Source organism: Antechinus flavipes, chromosome 3, assembly GCF_016432865.1.
Source record: "Antechinus flavipes isolate AdamAnt ecotype Samford, QLD, Australia chromosome 3, AdamAnt_v2, whole genome shotgun sequence".
Classification (NCBI taxonomy): Eukaryota; Metazoa; Chordata; class Mammalia; order Dasyuromorphia; family Dasyuridae; genus Antechinus; species Antechinus flavipes.
The window spans coordinates 537,968,369-537,986,608 of NC_067400.1; the positions used below are offsets into that span (position 1 = coordinate 537,968,369).

Sequence of the window (18,240 nt, forward strand, 5' to 3'; positions counted from 1 at the left end):
TTAGAGATCATGTAGTTTAGATCCTTCATTGTACTGGTGAGTGCCAGAAAAGTCACATAATTTGCTTTAGGCAGCATAGATAAAAATAGTATTTGGGAACCAAATATGAGCTATTTGACTTTAAATTCAATATTCTTTCCACTATATTCAAGGCAACATCATCTGAAGTATGTCCATGAAATTTCTGAAATGGTTAGAAAGAGAAATAAATAGGCTAAATAGGAAGCCCATAAATGCTTAGTAATCATATGCTATATAAAACCATAAGATATTTCCAAACAAAAGCTTCAGACAATGAATGCTTCAGAAATTAGTGTTTTATTAGCTTTTATTTTGCAAAAAAGGCACTTTTAAACACAATTTTCAAAAATTATATAAATACATGAACATTTTAAATTTTATGGCAGCAAACCATTTACATTTGAGAATTTTACAAAGACCAGCATTTTAAAAACACTAGATCAGAATTCTATGGCTTCTAATTACTGATTTGCAAGAATGCCAATTACAAAAGTGTTTGAGAAGCTCAGCAATTAAACTACTTTCAATATGAAATGTTCCTGAAATATCATTTAGTTCTCATCTCCAAGTTTCAGTTTGGTGCATTGGTTTGCAATTCATTAGGATAAGGAAATGGAGATGGGATGGGGGAACTAACTCTGGTTCTCAAAGAAATAACTACAGAATTATCTCTAGCACCTCTTGCAGAACTGGACTCTGCAGATGAAGAATTATCATTATGAGAGTTTTTGTCTGTTGTGTTGGGCTAAGTTCTGAACTAAGAGGTTATAATTTAAATTTGTGAAGGTATCCACCAGTATGTACATAGAAGATGATCCAGTGATATGGTTATATGGAAAACAAATTCAGGCTGTCTTTTCAAATACTTAAAAATTAAATGTCCCTTGAGGCTTTTTCTCCAAAATTCTATGTCCTTATATTGTCAATTTAACCAGAAAACAAGACCTGCATGTCAAAATGCTTTGACTATGGAGTCCATCAATATCCTACAATCTTTGTGTACTTCTCCTCCCAAGTTGATTTTTGTTTTATCTTTGATATACATCAAGGCAAAGAATAGTAACCATAATCTTGAGTAATGTCATCTTTTTTGGAGGCGGGGAATTTCACTCTTAACTATGATCCTTTTAATAAAAAATAATCTGAACAATCCTGTATGAAAATATTAGGCTTTAGGAAAACAATTCCCCAAAAAACCTTGAGCAGTTTTCTTACTGAAAACACTACCTTTTTATTCCTATCAAGAAAATAAAAGTGTTTTATAATTACCTAGATATAGATAGGTACCATTTCCAAATTTTACATGGTAAACATGTTTTCTTCTTATCCACAAAGTCCAAATAAGCTCTCTTTTGCACTAATCTCACTTTTCCTTATCCATAGTTATTTTTGTATATATACCCTCCTTACATTTTCCTCATCCCTTATTTGATTATAAATTCCTTTAAGAGCAAACACTATTAAATCTTTTGTCACCCATAGTAGTTCCATACCATCTTGAATAAACAACATGATTAAAACACTTTAAATAAACAATGATATAAAATAAAATAATATATCTTCCAGCAACTGAGGTGTTAGTCCAACTCAATTATATTCTTAAGACTGTTGACCTTCTGAGGTGATTTAAAGTTATTCTGAGAACCTGTGAACTAAATGTTATAGGGGATTGTTTTTAGGGAATCAGAAACTGATGATGGCAAATAGTGCTGAAGATTTGATATTTGGCAATTCTATATTTCTCCAGAAAATGGAATTGAAACATTTAAACTTCATTTGCTGAGCCCTGGATAAAGATGGTTCTTAATCTGTTTCCACTGTGTGATAGTAGATTACTGTTTGATTTATATCAGAAAAATTACCAAATAAAGTTTCAACACCGAAACAATACATTTGTTGTCATATAGTGTTTTTGTCTTAAGTTGTTTTTTTTTTCTTTTCTATTGTTCTATTTGTCCTCATCAAATCTTTGTGAGGGAGACAGAACAAGCTTTCATTAATTTCATTTTGCCAAAGAAATTAAAGATAGAAAGGTAACTTATCCAATCACTGAAAATGAACAATTTAACACCAGCAACAAAATAAAACAAAACCAATTCAACAAACAGGCTTTAAACTCAGGTAATAAATGCAATTATGCTCTTTCCCTCAAATACACATATATGCATACAAACACAGAAAGAAATATAGTCACAAGAACAAAGTTCTCTCTAGAATATTTTCCAAAAGTGAAATCAGTTAGAAAGATGATTATTATCAATTTTGATTTGTGTTTACCTTGACTTATATGTACTTATTCCAAACCTTGTTTTATTTACATATAAACCCTATTTACCTCACCCAATCATCCCTGGAAATAGTAAAGTGTTTGATGGTTATAAGATCATTTCACTTTTGTTTCTGTCCAAAGCCCAGTATTGTGCCTCATACAAAGTCATCATTTGGGTTTGTGTATATGTATACATGTATATAAGAATATATGCATTTTATGTGTATACATATACATATATAGATATGTACTATTCTCTGATAATTTGAATTTGAATTTCATACTCCTATTGAATTGCTTGCTATTTATTATGCAGATGGTGTGATCTGTTCCACTCTGGTTTAAGACAGTAGCTAGGATCCCAGAAAGGAAGCTACCTACATGTTTAATTCCCCTGTTTCCATAAAGAACAACTCAGCCTTATAAGATCAGGCTGAGAAGGAAAGCCAGAAAAATTCAGCTGACACTTCTTTAACCAAAGATTTGGCTTTTCTATATTAGTGAGCAGCAAGGAACATGTGAGGCACTGCAGAGGGGTTCTCTTGCCTAAAAAATAAATTACACAATCTTCCTAAATCAATAAATTGTCTCAAAATAAATATCCAATGCAGATGAACAGTGATTTTAGTTATGTTACTACAGGATAAATTTCTCTTACAATATTTTTTTTAAAAAAGCTTTCCTCTCCTGGGGTAGAAAAATAGAAAATTAACAATATGACCTTGCAATGACAGAATTTTAATGTGCTATGGATGCCACAGAGGAAGCACCAGGGCTGCCTCTCTCTGACATATTGCAGTGTATGTTAGACATTTATGGAATGCAGTTTTTCCCCATAAAATCTGGCCTTACCTAGAGGTCAAACAGCAAATCACTAAAGCTTTCTTTCTCAAACCCTCAGATATCATTACAATCAAAGGGGAGCTTGTGCTAAAACATTTAAATCAGAACTGGCAGGAATGACTTCCAAAAAACAAAACAAGTATACAATCCTTTGACATTTGGATGAACCAGAGGAATAGTTCAACAGACTGCATTTAATTCCCCAAATTTATCTGGTTTATAAGGGGACCACCACCATACTATCTTATATTGGCCAAGTGCTCTTTGGTTTCACTGATTTTGACCCACCAAGGATTTCTATTCAAGAGGCATGCCATTCTCTGATAGTTGAGTACTCCCAGGCTGCTGCTAAAAACCATGGTTAGTCCTCTTCTTGAATAGTGACTTACCTGGTTTGGCATTTCAAAGGGAGATCATTGACTTCTTTTTATTAATGTAGATAATCTCCTTGTTAATTTATAATTATAGCCTTACAATTTTTGTCTTACCCCAAATGTCCCCCTGTATTCCATTTTGCTCCTGATCTTTTGTTGTTCACTCATTTTAGTTGTGTCCAATTCTTAATAACCCTATTTGGGATTTTTTCTGGCAACGATACTAATGTGGTTCCCCATTTCCTTTTCGAGATTCAAAGGTAAGTGTCTGAGACAGGATTTGAATTTAGGTCTTGGTGATTCCAGGGCTGATACTCATCAATTACGCCAACTAGCTGTCCTTCCTAAGCTCAATCTATGGCTTTCAGATTTCTGAATTTCTCTTCCTATTTGAAATTTTGTAATCCCTGATTAGAAAGAAAAGGCTGGTTGGACTTTGGGGAAGAAGAAAATATAGAATCTTTATTGTACATTTATGCTTGCCATTTGGAGTAAAAACCAATCTCTTTAAATATGATTACATTTATTTCATTTTTTCCTAGTTTAGATAAGTGTCCTTTTTTCCCCCATTGCATCCAGTAACAATTCAGAGTTGGGTAAGCATAAAAATGAGGCTGACTTCACTTTATTATTTTTCTACCTCTCTTGTAGGGATGGGAGCAAGAAATTTTGATATTTTAGTGCAAAGTTATATTTTTAAGATTGGAGTAATTCAGTGAAATTGAAGTCATTCAATATAACAAGCACTTATCAAGCAATTGCTCTCTGCCAAACATTTTATTAGATGTTAGGGATACAGGGAAGGAAAGTGATGCAGTTCTGTTATCAAAAGTTATAATGTATTGGTGTCTTGGATAATAAACTCTCAATATGAAACTCACCCTCATCACTATCATCATTATAACTAGAATGTATGTAGCTCTTTAAGATTTGCAAAGGATTTTATTTTACATGTTAACTCACATGATCCTCAAAATGACCCTGTGAGATACATGCTGCTATTACTTCCATTTAACAAATTTCCTGTAAGAAATTAAGTGGCTTCCCTAGAATCACACAGTTAGTAAGTATCTGAGGAGGAATTCAAATTCAGGTTTTTGTGACTTCACCATGAGGGATGGATTTAAATTAGATGGTGATATTTCAAAGTAAATGCTTATTTGGGAACTATAGACTTTATAGTTCAACAGATCAGATCATCAAACTGCATCATACTGGATAAATCACCAAGATTGTGCATGTGTGTGTGTGTGTGTATGTGTGTGTGTGTGTGTGTGTGTACATGCACGTTTTTAAACTATTTTGCAATCAGGATCATTCCAATGGGATCTTTTTAAATGAAATGAGATGAAAAATAGTCAATCATTCATTTCAGTTCCTTATTTAAAAATAAACAAATTGAAAACTAAATGAATTGTTATTATGTTTCCAGATACATGGGACCTAACAATAAGTCACCAAGTAAACAGGATGAAACAATTATGGGTTTTATTTCAACTAGAGAGATTTCCATTTTTGACATAAAAAAATACAGAAATCTTTTCTTCCACAGAAACCTTCCATCAAAGATGGACATGATTCTCAAGGAAGGCAAAAACTCTGGTGGAAAGGAAAGGTTCTTTTGGAAGTGTCTTTATATTGTAGATGAATTAAACAGAGAATTTAGGCTTTCTTTTTTCTTCCACTAAATTAATTTCTTAATATAACCCCAACAATTAATCTAATAAAGACATTATCTAGAATTTTAGAGCCAAAAGAGATGAAACTATATAGTTTGAACCCTGAATTTTACAGTTGTGGGAACTAAGGACTAAGGAGATAAAAATCACTGTTGCAAACAAATCACACAGCTGATAAGACAGTCCTTCAAAAATGCCCAATCTAGATTGCCAGTTGATAGAAGAAAGATTTGCCCAAGGTCTAAATAGGGACAGAGTCAAGTTTAAAATTCAATTCTTGTGACTCTCAATCTATACTAATATATCTAAAACTAGCCTCTGCAAAAAAGAAATTGATTTTGTTCTAAAATTTGGTGAAACTGTCACTAAAAACTTCTTTGTTTACTTTTCCAATAGAAAACTTAAAAAAAAATTGGAGCACACTTTCATTCAGTAATTGTAGATAGTTAAATAACAATTAAGAACCACCAGAGAAAGCAACTTTAAGGGAGACTAAATCTCTTAGTCATTCACAATTTAAACTTATGACTCACCAAATAATATGCTTTTATACAGTCCAGAAATGTATGACTTTAGCTTTGAAAGATACTAGGATGGCCAATAAACCAAACTGTTTCCTGAATTTAACACACCATGAAGAGAATCTATAGAGGTTGAACCTGCTATATCTTTGGTATAAAAAACTGTCAGATGGGAAAGTTCCATCTATAAATGCATTGCGACTACTCTGAAATATATCTTAGCAAGTTGCATAGAGTACTGATAGGTTAAGTGACTTAACTGTGCAGAGTCATGCAATCAGCATGTCTGAGGTAGTGCTGAAACTCAGTTCTTAATCCTAAGGATTGCCTTCTCTCCTCTGTAGGAAAAGTTCTTAACCAAGATTCTATATTTTTTTAAAGAAAGATTTTGAAAACTGTATTTCAATATACTTGGTTTTCTTTATAATCCTACGTGTTTTATTTTGTGCATTTAAAGACATCACTTCAAGGAGTCCATTGGTTTCATCAGACTGCTATAAGGATCCAAGAAATGCAAAAATATTAAAGCTACTACTGTACTACCCCAATATATGTCTCAACTCATAATAATATTGCAAATAGGCATAGTGCATCATTGGGCAAAATAATTTTACAGTCAATTACTATCTTAAGTAAGACATCTTTCCTAACATGATCTTTTCCCCTCCCTCCCCAGTTGTTAATACTCCCAACAGGGAAAAATAATTATTTTGCACAAATTTATATTAATTTTTTATGTACATGTCATTGTACCTGATATAATGAATGCTCCTTGAGGGTACTAATTTTTGTTTTAGCTGTAGGCCTAGTACAATGCTTGACACATAGGAGGAGTTTAATAAATATGTGTTAAGCAAAGCTGAGTATATTAAGTAATAAAAATAATGGCTTCTCTAAGTCATCTAAATTGCAATCATTCAATCAGTGAGCTCTAAATAATTTTAGAGCAAGCTTTGATGAAATCATTATTGATGAATCTGACTCAGGTTGATAGTGACTGCAGATTGCAGGATCTCTCCCATAATTAATAGCTTCCTTTCCCTTCCCTAATCTACCCTTCTTCAAAATTCTCATGGCACTTAAAACTTCTCCTTTATATCCATAAGATTCTTCAGGGAGTTTCTATTTGAATAGGTGTCAAATCCTTCTATTCACTCCACAGTAGACTAGAAACAACAACATCTCTGTTCAACCCATCCTAAAGCCACTCCCCCCTTCTAGTACCTTACTAATACATACATACACACATATACATAAATATACATATAGATACATCTTATATATACATAGTTTGCATATATTAAAGGGAAGGTATTAGAAGTATGTATGTGTATATGTATATATAAATATACTATGTGGGTATACAGATCTATACATATGCATATACATACAAAAATATATGTCTTACATATACAGAGTTTTTTTGCATATTAATCTTCCCATCAGGATGTAAATTCATTGAGAGCAGGGACTTTTAAATTTTTTCCTTTCTTTGTATTTCTAGTGCCTAGAAAATATATAATAAATGCTGGTTAAGTGACTATTTGATTTTTAATCTTTGTATCTTCAGCATATTTCAAAAATGTTTATTGAATGACATCGAATTATGTCATGGAACATGCATGCCAAGTCCTCCTGATTAAACCATTGCACCAGATTTGTGAGTATTTGAGAGCTATACACACATTTAAATAGCACAGATTTGATTTTGCAGTGAAACAAACCTATCCCTTTCTGAGCTAAGAATTCTGAGCTAACTGGAGTCTCAGTAATAATTTAAAAAAACAGTAGGAGGAGGAAAAAAATTGAGAATATTTTTGAGAATATTTATTACATATCACTGCTGAGACTCAAAATATTAGATGCTGGAAAGATAACACCTTTAATATTGGAGTTATTAGTTCTGTTAACCTGTAATATTTGATGCTTTATGCCATAGTTAAATCCCAAAATGCTAGTGGCATCTGCCTGATATAATAGGTACTTCCTGCTTAAAGTGACTGTACTTTCAGTAATCTCAGAGAGCTCCCCAGCCAAGGAATGCCCAGGATTATCTTATTTCTGTGGAGGCTAAAAACAGAAGTGAACTCTTTTATTCTCCAAGTGAATATTATTAAGTAAATCTTTACCATAAGAATCTCTACCATAAGAAACTGCAAAGAACAGAAAGGCTCAGAGGGAGGGAGTGACAGTCACCTATGACTGTGTAGATTAGACACAGCACCCTATCCCTCCCAATTTTTTTAAAAGAAGGTTCATAAATTCATGAAATTTTAAGAGAGAAGTGCTTTGATGCCATCCATACCAACTCCCTTCCTTATTTTACAAATGAAGAAACTGATCCAGAGAAGTCAAATGATTTTGAAACAACTACATAGCTAATTGCTGGTAAAGGTTCTCTGATTCTCAAGCTAGTATTTATTTATTTGCTTTTCTCCAAAGACCAAAAAAATTAAGGCTAAGCCTATGAAAATTAGGTACTTGGTTCAGCCTCTATCAGTGAACAATATAAATCTTTGAAGTGAAGAGAAGGTTAACATTAAAACATAAAAATATATATTCCGTATCCATACTCACACAAACTTCCATCCCAGAGTCTAGGAATTGTAGGCATTAAATGGAGGTATCAGCATCAGTAGTGAAGATGTTGATGGAATACCCGTATCAATAAAGAGTCCTAAGTTACTGTGTGTAAAGTATAATACATTTACATGGATTTTTTCAAATTAAAGCTATTTTTTGTATGAAAAGCAAAGAAGGTAGTATGACTTGATATATGCATTTTTAATTTTGATCAATATAGAACCTGTTCAACCAAAAATAACTGAAGGATAACAGAGGCAATCAACCTCATACAGAGAAAGTTCAGCCATGCAATGGGAAGCTCTTCAATTAGCCATAAAATCAACAATGTGCATCTATTGGCTTTCTTTATAATACAAGCATTGAACACCAAATCATGGTAGTCCACATTTTGTTGATCCTCTTGGGTTCCCAGATTAAACCTATAATATGGATGGACTATCATCTTGCCATCTCCTCTACATTTCCATTTTAAATAATCATAAATAAGAAAACCTCATTATTCTTGGGCACTTTGTTATCTGTTGACTGTGGCTGACTTTAAAAGTCTCAAAAATTGCACTAGATCCTTTTGAAGTGTCCATCCTTGTCCCTGTATGTCCCCAAGTGCTTTCAGCTGAAAGATTCCTTATTGTATTCAAATCTTGTCCCATAAGCATTGTTCTGGTTACTCAGTTGATGAAGAGTCTTGGAAATAGAACTGGGCCCACAGCAGAAAACACCAACTGTTTTCCTGGTAAGAAGTAGGAAGAAGTAGGAAGTAGAAAACCACAGAGATAATTAATTCAATACATGAAGGTAAATATATTACATGAATTATGTATATCAAAATGGTTAGTAAAAGTTTCCCTGATAGTTGCATGTAATAAATTAGAAATATTTACCTCATCATTCTATCACTATCAGCATATATTTGATTCTAGTTAATAAAATCAGAAAGTGAGTTTTATAAGACTTTTCCATAATGGATAACCAGCATCAATCTGGGACAGCTAATTCCCAATCCAGGGGATTTTCTCCACTTTCTCTTCTAAATGAACCACTTCATTACTGTTTCAATGATTTCTCATATTTACATGAAAAAATAAAATGAAGAAAGAACTTTTCCATATCAAGAGGTCACTTTAAAACTACTAATTTCTATTCAGATTCAAAATAAAAAACTTTCAATGGGTGTATGAAATCAATCATTTCACGTACATGTGAACTTCATCAAGAGTTTTCCTATTATTCACTAATTCATATTTGGTCTCAAAGCATTGTCTAAACAAACTAAACAAACCTTCTCCTCGACTCCTGAATTTAGCTGAAATATTCTAATGCACCTAATAGGAGATGTTGTATATTGTAGCTATATTGTCTTATTCCACAACATCCTCCAACAGAGTTTTAAAATTCACAAGGGTGAGACCATGCTTTAGCTAAGCTTTCTATCTACACTAAGATCCAAATTACTGCTCTACATTTAAAAGGAACATGATAAATGTTCCTTGAGTAAAATAACAGCAATGACAGCAATTGCAATAATAACTTGCACTCCACCTATATAAGTGGGGGATAAGGGAGAGAAAGAATCCTGAATTTTGAGCTTGTATTCAAGTCCTGGCCCTGACAATAATTATTTGTTGAACTTTGAGCAAATCTCTTAATTCAGTTGACTTTAGGTTCTCACTTAAAAAAATGAGAAATTTGGACTCGCTGACTTCAAAGGTCTCTTCTAGCTAAATGTATTCAACCTCAAAATTTATGCAGCACTTAGGTTTACAAAATGCTTTCCACAGAGTAAGTTATTTGAGCCTCAAAACAACCTGGGAGGCAGATGCAATTTTAATTCTCATTTTACAAGTGAGGAAATTGATATTCTAGGATACCTTTAGATCAAAGTAAATTCTATAAATCACTGTCAACTCAACTGATGTGCTACATTGCATACTACTAGACTGCTACCTTCTTAAAAATACATACTTTAAATGAAAGGTGTGGGAACTAGTCAGTTAAGAGGATTTTATTTAGATATTCAAAATAGGGAATATAAAGGAAGAATCAAAGGAACTGGGTTTGAAGATGAAATATTAGTAGAGTGTCTATCAGTACTTTACTAATCAAAAGTTCATTTTCTTCATTTGTAAAATCAAGATAGTAAAATTTATGTGGCTTACTTTCCAGGATTATTGTAGGAAACATGTTTTTAGGTTATTATGTACAATATAAATCTATTTTGTTTTGTGTTGCTGTTTTCTTGGATAGATCTAACTGTATCAGGCCGTTAGGAAGCCAAGAAGAATAGTCCTAGAGGAATTACAGGAAATCTGTCCATATTTCATTGACTGTGCAGGATGATCTCATGTACACGTCCAGTTAAAGTATGATACCTTTCATTTATTTTTTTCTCATTTCTTCTTCTTTTGGATGATCTATCTCAAAAGTTAAAGGGCAGACAGAATAGAATAGGAAAATGCTAAGAAAAGAGAGAGGGGTGATAAATATCCCCCAAAAAAACTTTTATGAGAGGCAAAAGGCAGCACTCTGAATAATACATAAAATACACTACAAAAAAAGATAATCCTTGACAACAGGAACTGATTTTTATTTATTTTAGTATACATATCAGATTTTATCCCTTTATGAAATATGTGTGTAGTGAATATTTGCTTACATATTAACTAAATGAATATAATCTCTAGTACAAAAGCTAGAAATTATGGGAAAATGAGAAGCAGAATCTACTCATTCTTTTTTTTTTAGTCTTGATCTTTCATGACTAGATTATCAACACTTCTTAGTTTTTTCCTATTTGTTAATCCCCATTTTGAAATCTGAATATGATTTTGGAATTTTGAACATGAATATAAATTATATTAAGTTGTTGCATGGAGTAGTATGAACAAATATGTTTGTTCAAATTTCTTTCTAGTCCACACTTTTCTTTCTATTTCTTTCAATTTATGTGATATTTTTTCTCCAAAAGTGACTGATGTATCAAAAAGTTGTACTGACCTTTCTTCAAATATTTTGTTTGAAAATCTAAGATAAATAATACATTTTAATTGTAATTAAGGATAGATTGCTAGAATTATACAGAAAAATATAAGTTTAAATTCTAGCTCCTATACTTACTGTGTGTCCTGACCAAATTACTTAATTTCTCTACATCTTAGCTTCCTCATTGGACTTTCTGACCTCTAAGATCCCTTCCAGCTCTAAATCAATGAACTTTTAAAGAATGCTTCCACAACAGAGAACAGACAATAACGGTGTAATACAAAATGTCAGCAGCAGATGGTGCACATCAGCTCCTTTGAGTCAGTTCAAAAATACAGTCTAGTTTCTGAGTTATTGGCCAAGGGTTGTTAATCTCCACTCCACCCCTCCCTCTTTCCCTCCCCCACAATTAAAACAACAACAAGAACTAAAAAAAAAAAAAAAAAACCAACAAAATGAATAATAAAAAAAGCAAAAACAATTCAGAGATTTGAGATGAATTAGCTATAAATGACTCTCTATTCTTTGGAGAACTTTGATTTTTTAATTAAGCAATTGTGACAAAGGAGAAATGCTAGGAATCTGTACCTGCTCAGAATGCAAATACCCTTATCAGGAGTTGATTCTAAAGGCAACAAGATGGTTCATCCTATAACTAACTAGGATTGTCCAGATAGGCTAAGATGGAAGTCTCATCTCACCTAATTTCTGCTCCCACACTTACAGAAGCCAAATGGAATTTATGCAAAGACTTGCTCCCCTTGCTTGGGAAGACATGCATGGGACGCATTGTTGGAGGGAGTACACACAATAATTTCTTAAAGTCAGAGAATGTTTCATTTTTATTTTTGTGTCCCAGTGTCTAGTAGAATAGTTGGCACAAAGTAGGTACTTATTACTTGTTGATAGACTGAGTAATTAGATGAAGTATTCACAATAATAAAATCAGAGAGCCTGAGAATTCTTGGAGGAGTAGCTAAAACAGAATTATATTTTCTTTTGGGGATGTCTAGAGTGGAGCCAAACTTTAGATAATTAAGTCTGTTTGGTTGGCATTAACTTTCCATCACCACTTTTTTTTTTTTTTTAACATAATATGCTTTCATGTCATGAATACCTTTTTCTCCTCTCCCTTTACGGAGCCATATTGCAAACATTACTTTTTTCCAAAAGTATTTTCAAGTATTTACACAAGTTAGTTTTTAACTAACTTCTTATATACTTAGGATCCACTGTCTGACTTTTGGGTCTGAATTGTTTTCTGGCTACAGGAATAACTTCTTTGGGTTATATGTGATCAGTTGCTATTGTCACTTGTAGAAGAGATTTATAATGAAATCATGTTTCCCTCTCTCTCTATTTAATATATTTTAAATATATTTATACAATCACCTTTGGAGAATGTTCTCTAAAAGTTCTATTAAGATGTCTCATTGTGGCATAGAAGTGATTCTTGCATTCTGAATGCTAAAGCAATAGAAGAAAAACTCTTAACAAGTCCCACCATGCTGGAATGGCTTGAATTTTAGCTTTTGGTAGGAGATTGAGCTCTTGATAATGATTTTTTTTTTCATGACAAATCATCAAAAAAAAAAAAAACTCTCAGTCTTAGGGAGCAAACTTCCATCTAGGAAGTGAAGGTAGAATGATAAGAAAGGAAGCAGAGCATTCTATGAAACATAGTTTGTAAGCATCTACAAAGTTCAAATTGGCTACTGATGATCAAACTTTGGGAAGTATATAGGATGAGGCTTGCGTAGGCTGTTTTGGGTATATTCTGTTGTGATCTCTAGAAGTAACTTCTAAATTTATGAAATTACAGAGATAAGAAATCTCTAGTCAAGGCTCAGCTCAGGTGCTATTTTCAAGTCCCTCATAATTAATACTCCATTCTTCTTTATTCTATTTTATTATATTTCTAAATCTGTTTTCATACCATATACAGCATTAGAATACAGGACCCTCAAACACCAGGAAATGTTTTATTTGTGTCTTTATATTCTCCATGCCTTTGAAATTTAATCATTTAAAAATTAATTTTCCTATTTTTAAACTTAATTTTTAAAAGCAAAAAAGCAAATTTCATCAGCAAAAGAAGTAAAGTTCATATCATGCTAAACTGGAAATATTAAAGTGAGTATTTAGATGGCCTCTTTCCCACAGAGATGAAAGGAAAAAAACAATGGTATATACTGTTTGATAGACATATATCAAATTGAAAGAGGGAGGTCTGTACCACCCTCCAATTTCTAGTTTTCTCTGACTAGATTTAAAGAAAAGAAATTATTCACAGAAAACTGATCCTAGTATTCCTCAATGAATTTTAGACAGAAGCAGTGGATAATTAAGAATAAAAAAAAAGATTTTTTCTCTCTCTCTTCTGTTGTATCAACAATATCCACTACTTATGGTAATAACTACCAGTATGAATAGCCTCAGAATGAAATTCACACCAAAATTCTGCTGCTGGAAAACAGTTGAGAAACAAGGTGTAGGAAGTTTTAATGTAATTTCCAAGATAGCTGTAAAATAAGCTGGCAGAACTCCAGTATTTACTAAGAGAACATCTGAAAAAAAAAAATACAGTTAAATAAAAATTTGAGACATGTATCAACTCATTCTAGATAGTATGGGACCTTCATATCCTTGCATCAACTGAGATATCTTGGTTGTACATAAACTTCCATCCTGTTAGAACTGGAAATACCCTTGAAACATATCTAGTCCAACCTGCTAATGTTCAAAATGACAAAATAGATCTAAAGTAGTTAAATGACTTTTCAGATAGAGTTTAAGTGGAAGAGATAGGACTAGAATGTAGAACTTATGACTTTCAAGGTAGGAATCTTGTAATTATATAGCCAATATAGTAATTATATAGCCATAATGTGTTCATTGTTTTGTTTTGTTTTTCATTTAAAGAAAAGTATGATAGCCTTGGAATCAGAGATCCTGAATCCAGATCCTATTTCTCATACTACTTCCATAGCCTTTGTACATAATTTAATCTCTCTGGGCTTCAGTTATAAAATGAGGGAATTGTATTACATGGCTTCTTGGGTTCTTTCAGGATGCAAATCCATGATTCTATGATCATATTTATTAGAAGAAAAAGTCAGCTAGTCTATCCTAGGTAATAATCATGCTGTAATCAAAGCAGTATTAGCATTAAGTAAGTAGATATGAATGAGTCACTAACATTATGTGAGCTTTAGTTTCCTCATCTACAAAATGAGGATAATAGTACTTCCCAGAAAAGATCTGATGATGATGTTCAAATAACTAATATATGTAGAGAGTTTTTCAAACATTAAATTGCTATATAAATCAATTGATGCATATTTCCATAGAGGTAGGTGGGTAGCAGTGGACAGAGTATTAAAGTCAAGAAGACCTGAATTCAAATCAGACTCAGATATTTATTAGCTGTGTGATTATGGGCTAATTATTTAATAGTCTATCTACCTCAGTTTTCTCAAATGAAAAATGGAAAAAAAAATTATAGCAACAATTACCCAGTGATGTTAGGAAGACAGAATTAAAGAATATTTGTCAAGTTTAGTGCAATGTTTGCCTCATAGTAGGTATTTTAAGAAATTCTTGTTCCCTTGCCTTCCCCTGCTAAATAAGGAAGCATCTCCTCTGATAGTGACCCAAAGGCAAATACATGATCTTTAACCAAGGGATATTTAGGTACAGTGAAGTGATTTGATTCAGTCTAATGCACCTAATAAAGTCCAGCAATGTGCTGACAAATATTGACAGTGACAAAATTCAGACAGCTTGTGAAATATTAGAAAGCTAGTAAAAAAAAATTGGGGAGGATACATAGAGAGGGGTGAGAGTATAGTAGTTAAATCTAGTTAGCCAGCATTAATTCTCCATCATTCCTATTTTGGTAAGGATATTTTATGAAACTATAATATCACAGACATGACATTTTTAAGACATTCAAGTTACAAGTTAGCTTTTAAGTAACTTCCTTTTTTGGTCTGAATTTGGGGTCAGAATTCTTTTCAGACTATAGGAATAATATTTGGGGCAGATGTGATCACTTTCATCCAACTCAGTGACATAACTGGACTTGAGACACCATATGAAAAGATAAAATCTATGTTTTACTAAAAACAGATATATTTCTATGTTTTCTTCATGAAAATGTTCCTTTATGAAAAAAAGAGGAGAAGAGAGGACAGGGCAGGGCAGGAAAGGGAAGGAAGAAAGAGAAGAGGAGAGAGGAGGGAAGGAGAGAAAGAGGGGAAGAGGAGAGGGGAGGGGAAAAAAGAGAGGGAGAGGAGGAGAAAAGAAGGGACAGGACAGGAGGAGAGGGGAGGGAAGGAGAGAAAGAGGAGATGGAAAAGAAAGAGAGTGGAGAGGAGGAGAAGAGAGGAAACGGGAGAAAAGGAGAAGAGATAAGAGAAAAGGAGAGGAAAGTAGAGGGAGGGCAGGAGAGAGGAGGGCAGGAGAGGAAAAAACAAAGAAGGGAGAGGGGAGGGAAGAAGTGAGGGAAAAAATGTGTTCACTAAGGCACTGACCACGAAGGAATTGTTGGCTCATTTGAACAGTAAACAAAACGAAACAAAGAAGTTCATCTGGGTAGGAAAATGGAAATTATGAATAGGAAAAAAAAAAAAGAAATCATTGATATTCACAGAGAGCATTAGAACTAATGTCTAGATTGGGACATCTTGACAAAGGGAGTCAGGGAGTATCAAGGAATAATCAATTACCTTAAATAAAGGAAGCCACGGTAATAGAATCTTTATGGAAGTTGGTGGCTGGTGGCTAAGTGAGCTCAGAGCTCAAAAAAGCTGAAACATCAATGCATGTTGAAATCTGAGAAGCAATAAGAACTAGGAATGAAAAAGCAGACAGCTCCTAGAAGCAGGCAGAGGAAAACTACATGCACACACACACACACACACACACACACACACACACACATAGAGTTGGGAAATATATAGATAGATATAGATCGACATACACAAATATATGTGTGTATACACATTTTCTAATGAGGAGGGATTCAGGAGATGAGAGAGAAGAGGAGATATTCCTGAAAAAGCCTCAAGGAAGTAACCTTAATCTGAGCAGTGAAATAAAGATTAGCACTTAAAAATCAGCAGTAAAAAGCTGTGTGACTTTAGGTACCTCCCTTGATTCTACACCTGAGTAGAATATTCATCTGTTATATGAGAGAATTAGCTTAGATTCAATTCATTTCAATTTAACAAACATTTATTAAGCACCTACAACACACAAAGCACTGTGCTAGGTACTAAGATACAAAGATGAAAACCATCACTTTATCTAACATTAAGATCCTTATAACATACTTAGAGAGGTGAGAGGAGAGATGTAGCATGCATATATGACTCGAGATAGAGTGTGAAAGAAGCAAAGGAGAGACTCAGGCAAAATATTCTAACAAAAATTTAAAAATAGAATAATAATTTTTTATTTTATTTTTTGATAATATTTTCAATTAAAAGAAGGGGCAAGGAGAGTTATCAGGAAAGACTTCATGGATGAGGTAGGACCTGAGTTGAACTTACATGAATGCTTAGTATCTATAGATAATAGGAAATTATTATCTGGAGAGGAAAAGACTGGATTAAGAGGAAACCAGTTAGAAGGCTTTTACAATAATTTAGGATCTCTACTGGTATAAGTTTATAGAATCCACAATCACCTCCTTGACATGATGAGATATAAAGGGATTATATTATATTTGCTTACTAGATTCAGTCCTCCACTGAGGTGGATAACTGCATCACTTTATGTGCAGATTTTCACAGTTATAAATACTAATAATATTTACATAAAGCTTTAAATTTTGCAAAGCACTCTGTACATGTTATCTGATATTATCCTCATAACAATCCTGGGAAATTGGTGCTATTATTGTCTCCATTTCACAGATGAGGAAACTGAAGTAGACAAAGATTAAGTCACACAGGTGGATAGAGTCCAAGGTCAGAATCCCAATCAAGAATTCCAGATTCCAGATCTAGTGTTCTACCACCTCTACCACCTAAGTCCCAACTAAAGTTCATCTAAAAATAATCTAATAATGCATCCTAAAACATTTTACCATTGTATTTATACCAACTACTATGGTACCTTAGAAAAGCAAGTAAAACAAATGATGTTATTAAAATAATCACTAGCCACATTTCAAAATCCTATAGGCTTAGTACTTACCCTCTGTTACATTTGGCTATTTCATCAAAGAGAAGTTTCCATCGAGGTCTTCCAATAAAAAGTCTAGAATTCAGTGCCTGATACTTTTCACCAATTATTTTCTGTCAAAAATAAAATGTTCCATTCTGCATGACTTAACAGATTTTCAAGATAACGCATTGCTCTGACATTATTCCTAAAAACACCATGGCTCTCTACCAAAACACTGGAATGAAGAACATTTAAGAATTAAGTGGCAAAGGATTAATAGTTACTTTTAGACATTATCCATTTCCTTTTTTACCCTTTAATTCCTGTAATTGTCTTGAATATATTTCTTATAAAATGCTGATTATTCTTTGACTTGTTTCCACAATTTTTTAAAATAACCATGTGACAATATGTGACAAAGAATGTGATCTAATTACTCATTCTCAGCATAGCTATTTTATGGTTGCTGTTACAATATGAAGACTACTATTATAGCTAACTCATCATACAAGTGAAATACTACAAAATGAGCACCACAAAATTAGAACTATATTCACAGTCACCACAAGTTTAATATACAATGCCTTGGTACAATGCCTACATATTTATTGGTCTAATTGTCTCATTGTTGACTAAATTTGACTAAATATTGACTAAATGATACTTAAAAACAACTCCCTCCAAAAATGGAATTGAATAAGGGAATTGGAGTGGAAAGGGATTTAATACTAGCAGGCAGGATACTAAACCAGAGTTAAGGCATAAATCAGGATTTTAATTGTGGTAGAATGGCA

At 33.0% G+C, this 18,240-nt stretch overlaps 1 protein-coding gene across 3 annotated transcripts in view; it reads right to left on the minus strand.

Annotated features, from left to right (window-relative positions):
• Nucleotides 1-299: 299 nt before the first annotated feature.
• NOX4 (NADPH oxidase 4) overlaps nucleotides 300-18,240 on the minus strand; it is a 254,554-nt gene continuing 236,613 nt past the window's right edge. For all 3 annotated transcript variants that reach the window (XM_051987303.1, XM_051987302.1, XM_051987304.1), the window contains 2 exons: nucleotides 17,477-17,577; nucleotides 300-9,023 (listed from right to left, as the gene is read on the minus strand). In XM_051987303.1, coding sequence (XP_051843263.1) covers nucleotides 8,903-9,023; nucleotides 17,477-17,577 — 222 coding nt within the window. In that variant the 3' untranslated portion in view covers nucleotides 300-8,902. The remainder of the gene's footprint in view (nucleotides 9,024-17,476; nucleotides 17,578-18,240) is intronic.